We start from the raw sequence: 4,110 nt of genomic DNA on the forward strand, positions 1-4,110 counted from the left end.
TTGATCAAAACGGGCCTCGGAAAGCGCGCGCTGCATAACGCCTCGTCCCCAGTACCCAAGCGCAGACTCGAGGAAATGGAACCCCGACCGCAGACGCGCTGAGCGCCGCGGGGACGGCAGTGGCAAAGCCTCCGTCTCTGCGGTCAACCCCAAGGTTACCCAAACTCCGGCCGCAGACAGCGCGCACGGCCGCGCGGACAGCCAGGCCCGCCCCAAGAAGGCTGGGCCTGGGGAGCGCGCAGACTCCGCCCCGCGCCCCGGATTGGCGCGCCGGCCGCGGGCGGAGACCGAGTCCGCGCCGTATAAATATTCATGAGCCAGCCGGGGCGCAGCGGGGCCGGAGCGGGAAGTTGGCGAGGGGCGCTGCTCCCGCCGAGGAGGAGGAGGAGGTGGCGGGGCGCGGGCGCGCCGCTCAGGTGTCCGCTCCGCCTTCCGGCGTGGATTTGGCTCCGTGTGTCCCGCGAGAAGGGGAGCGCCGACACCTCGCCCGACTGCCTGCCGGAGCGCGGCGCAGATTTCCACCGGAGGCGGGGCCCGTCATCCCGGCGGCGGACCGACGGAGGACAGAGGGCGGCGGCCTCGGCGGAGGCGGGCCGCGAACCCCGGCGGCAGCCGCGCGGCCTTGGGGGAGAGCATGAGCCCCGGGACGCCGAAAGGGGGCCGCAGGGGCTGACCTGGCGCGGAGCGGCCTGGCCCAGCCATCTTGACTGCGCACCGCGGCCCGAGAGGAAACTTGCAGCGCCGCCGCCCTCGGTGCCCGGCAAAGTCACCGGCGCGCGCGGAGAAAGCGAGCAAGGGAAGGACGATGAGCTGGGGGCCGGCCACTCTGCCCCGCGAGGGCTGAGCCCGGCCGGCGTGTGTGGGCAGACCCGGGGACAGGGGTGCCCTTCGGCAGCCACCTTCGGCTCCCGCAGTGCCGTGCGGACGCGTCCCGAGAAGGGACGAGGTTATCGGCAGAGCCTCTCCTGGGAGAGGCAGGAGAGAGCCCGGCTGGGCGCCCGGCCTTCCCTCCCCCGGCGCTCTCGCAGGACCCCCCGGCGCCCCTCCGCACGCCGCCCGGAGGGCGCGGGACCGAGGCTCGCAACATGGAGTGGGGTTACCTGTTGGAAGTGACCTCGTTGCTGGCCGCCCTGGCGCTGCTGCAGCGCTCTAGCGGCGCGGCGGCCGCCTCAGCTAAGGAGCTGGCGTGCCAGGAGATCACCGTGCCGCTGTGCAAGGGCATCGGCTACAACTACACCTACATGCCCAACCAGTTCAACCACGACACGCAGGACGAGGCGGGCCTGGAGGTGCACCAGTTCTGGCCGCTGGTGGAGATCCAGTGCTCGCCCGACCTCAAGTTCTTCCTATGCAGCATGTACACGCCCATCTGCCTGGAGGACTACAAGAAGCCCCTGCCTCCCTGCCGGTCGGTGTGCGAGCGCGCCAAGGCCGGCTGCGCGCCCCTCATGCGGCAGTACGGCTTCGCCTGGCCCGACCGCATGCGCTGCGACCGGCTGCCCGAGCAGGGCAACCCCGACACGTTGTGCATGGACTACAACCGCACGGACCTCACCACGGCCGCGCCCAGCCCGCCGCGCCGCCCGCCGCCGCCGCCGCCGCCCGGCGAGCAGCCACCCTCCGGCAGCGGCCACGGTCGCCCGCCCGGGGCCAGGCCCCCATCCCGCGGCCGGGGCGGCGGCGGGGACGCGGCTGCACCCCCAGCGCGCGGCGGCGGCGGCGGGAAGGCGCGGCCCCCTGGCGGCGGCGCGGCGCCCTGCGAGCCGGGCTGCCAGTGCCGCGCGCCCATGGTGAGTGTGTCCAGCGAGCGGCACCCTCTCTACAACCGCGTCAAGACCGGCCAGATCGCCAACTGCGCGCTGCCCTGCCACAATCCGTTTTTCAGCCAGGACGAGCGCGCCTTCACTGTTTTCTGGATCGGCCTGTGGTCGGTGCTCTGCTTCGTGTCCACCTTCGCCACCGTGTCCACCTTCCTCATCGACATGGAGCGCTTCAAGTACCCCGAGCGGCCCATCATCTTCCTCTCGGCCTGCTACCTCTTCGTGTCCGTCGGCTACCTGGTGCGCCTGGTGGCGGGCCACGAGAAGGTGGCGTGCAGCGGTGGCGCGGGGCCCGCGGGCGGGGCGGGGGGCGCGAGCGGCGCGGCGGCGGCGGGCGCGGGCGCAGCGGGCGCGGGCGCAGGTGGCCCGGGTGGGCGCGGCGAGTACGAGGAGCTGGGCGCAGTCGAGCAGCACGTGCGCTACGAGACCACCGGGCCGGCGCTGTGCACCGTGGTCTTCCTGCTCGTCTACTTCTTTGGCATGGCCAGCTCCATCTGGTGGGTGATCCTGTCGCTCACGTGGTTCCTGGCGGCGGGCATGAAGTGGGGTAACGAAGCCATCGCCGGCTACTCGCAGTACTTCCACCTGGCCGCGTGGCTCGTGCCCAGCGTCAAGTCCATCGCCGTGTTGGCGCTCAGCTCGGTGGACGGCGACCCAGTGGCGGGCATCTGCTACGTGGGCAACCAGAGTCTGGACAACCTGCGCGGCTTCGTGCTGGCGCCGCTGGTCATCTACCTCTTCATCGGCACCATGTTCCTGCTGGCTGGCTTCGTGTCTCTCTTCCGCATCCGCTCGGTCATCAAGCAGCAGGGCGGCCCCACCAAGACGCACAAGCTGGAGAAGCTCATGATCCGCCTGGGCCTCTTCACCGTGCTCTACACCGTGCCCGCTGCCGTCGTGGTCGCTTGCCTCTTCTACGAGCAGCACAACCGCCCGCGCTGGGAGGCCACGCACAACTGCCCGTGCCTGCGGGACCTGCAGCCGGACCAGGCGCGCCGGCCCGACTACGCTGTCTTCATGCTCAAGTACTTCATGTGCCTGGTGGTGGGCATCACCTCCGGCGTGTGGGTCTGGTCGGGCAAGACGCTCGAGTCGTGGCGCGCGCTGTGCACCCGCTGCTGCTGGGCCAGCAAAGGCGCGGGCGCGGCGGGCGCGGCGGGGGGCGGCCCGGGGGGCGGCGGTGCGGGGCCCGGCGGGGGCGGGGGGCCGGGCGGCGGAGCGGGCTCCCTCTACAGCGACGTCAGCACCGGCTTGACGTGGCGGTCGGGCACGGCCAGCTCCGTATCGTATCCAAAGCAGATGCCCTTGTCCCAGGTCTGAGCGGAGGGGAGGGGGCGCCCGGGAGGCAGGGGGAGGGGCGAGGCGACCGAGGCTGCGAGGGGGACACTCGAAGGCAGAGGTTCCCACCCCTCCACCGTGTTGATTGCTATTAGCATGATAATGAACTCTTAATGGTATCCATTAGCTGGGACTTAGAGGACTCGCTTAGAACAAAGTACCTGGCATTGAAGGCTCCCAGACCCGGCCCCTTTCCTCCACCGACGGCCGAGGGGTTCCTCCCGGCAGGCGTTCGTTCCTGTTGGCAGAGGAGCGTGAACTTCGCTGCCGCGTTTCCAGGACCCAGGGTTTGGAGCCCTTGCTGGTTGCCGTTCGCTGAGCTTGAAGCCAGACCTACAGATTTCACCTGAGGGACCTTGTCTTCTCCCTCGATTCTCCCACGCGAACTCTGACGTCTAACATGTCCTAGAAGAGGGATGACCATGGCCTAACGGGATGGCACGGTTCGGGTATTCTTAATGACCAGGCAAATGCCTTAAGTACACAAGCAAGAAATGTCTTAATTATACACCCCAAGTAAATACGGGTTTCTTACATTAGAGGATGTATTTATATAATTATTTGTTAATTGTAAAAATGTGTAAAATATGTACATATCCAAAGATATACAGTCTGTACATTTTCTTGTAAAAAGTTTAGAGGCCACCCCTGTAAGAACAAATATAAGTATTCTATTTTGTCAATAAAATGACTTTTGATAAATGATTTAAACATTGCCCCCTCCCCCTGCCTCTTCCAAACTGTTACCTTTAAAGTGCTTGCGGAGGGCACGTTGGAAACATGGACATTTTCTGGTTTCTCATTATGTTCACGGACGTTAGGCATGGAGAAAATGATCTGTTAAACTAGTTCATAAGTTGTTAGCGGAGTGAGTATTACTGTCGAACTGCACTCAAAATTGAGATTTTAGCACCTTTCCGAAAAGATGTTTTTCATGGCATCTCTTTTCTGA

At 66.1% G+C, this 4,110-nt stretch overlaps 1 protein-coding gene across 1 annotated transcript; it reads left to right on the forward strand.

Annotated features, from left to right (window-relative positions):
- The first annotated feature begins 333 nt into the window (after positions 1-333).
- FZD8 (frizzled class receptor 8) lies at positions 334-3,869 on the forward strand. The gene has a single exon (XM_006219986.4). The coding sequence runs from the start codon at positions 1,086-1,088 to the stop codon at positions 3,138-3,140; it is 2,055 nt and encodes a 684-aa protein (XP_006220048.4). The 5' UTR covers positions 334-1,085; the 3' UTR covers positions 3,141-3,869.
- Positions 3,870-4,110: the final 241 nt, after the last annotated feature.

The sequence above is a fragment of the Vicugna pacos genome, chromosome 35 (assembly GCF_048564905.1).
Source record: "Vicugna pacos chromosome 35, VicPac4, whole genome shotgun sequence".
Lineage (NCBI taxonomy): Eukaryota > Metazoa > Chordata > Mammalia > Artiodactyla > Camelidae > Vicugna > Vicugna pacos.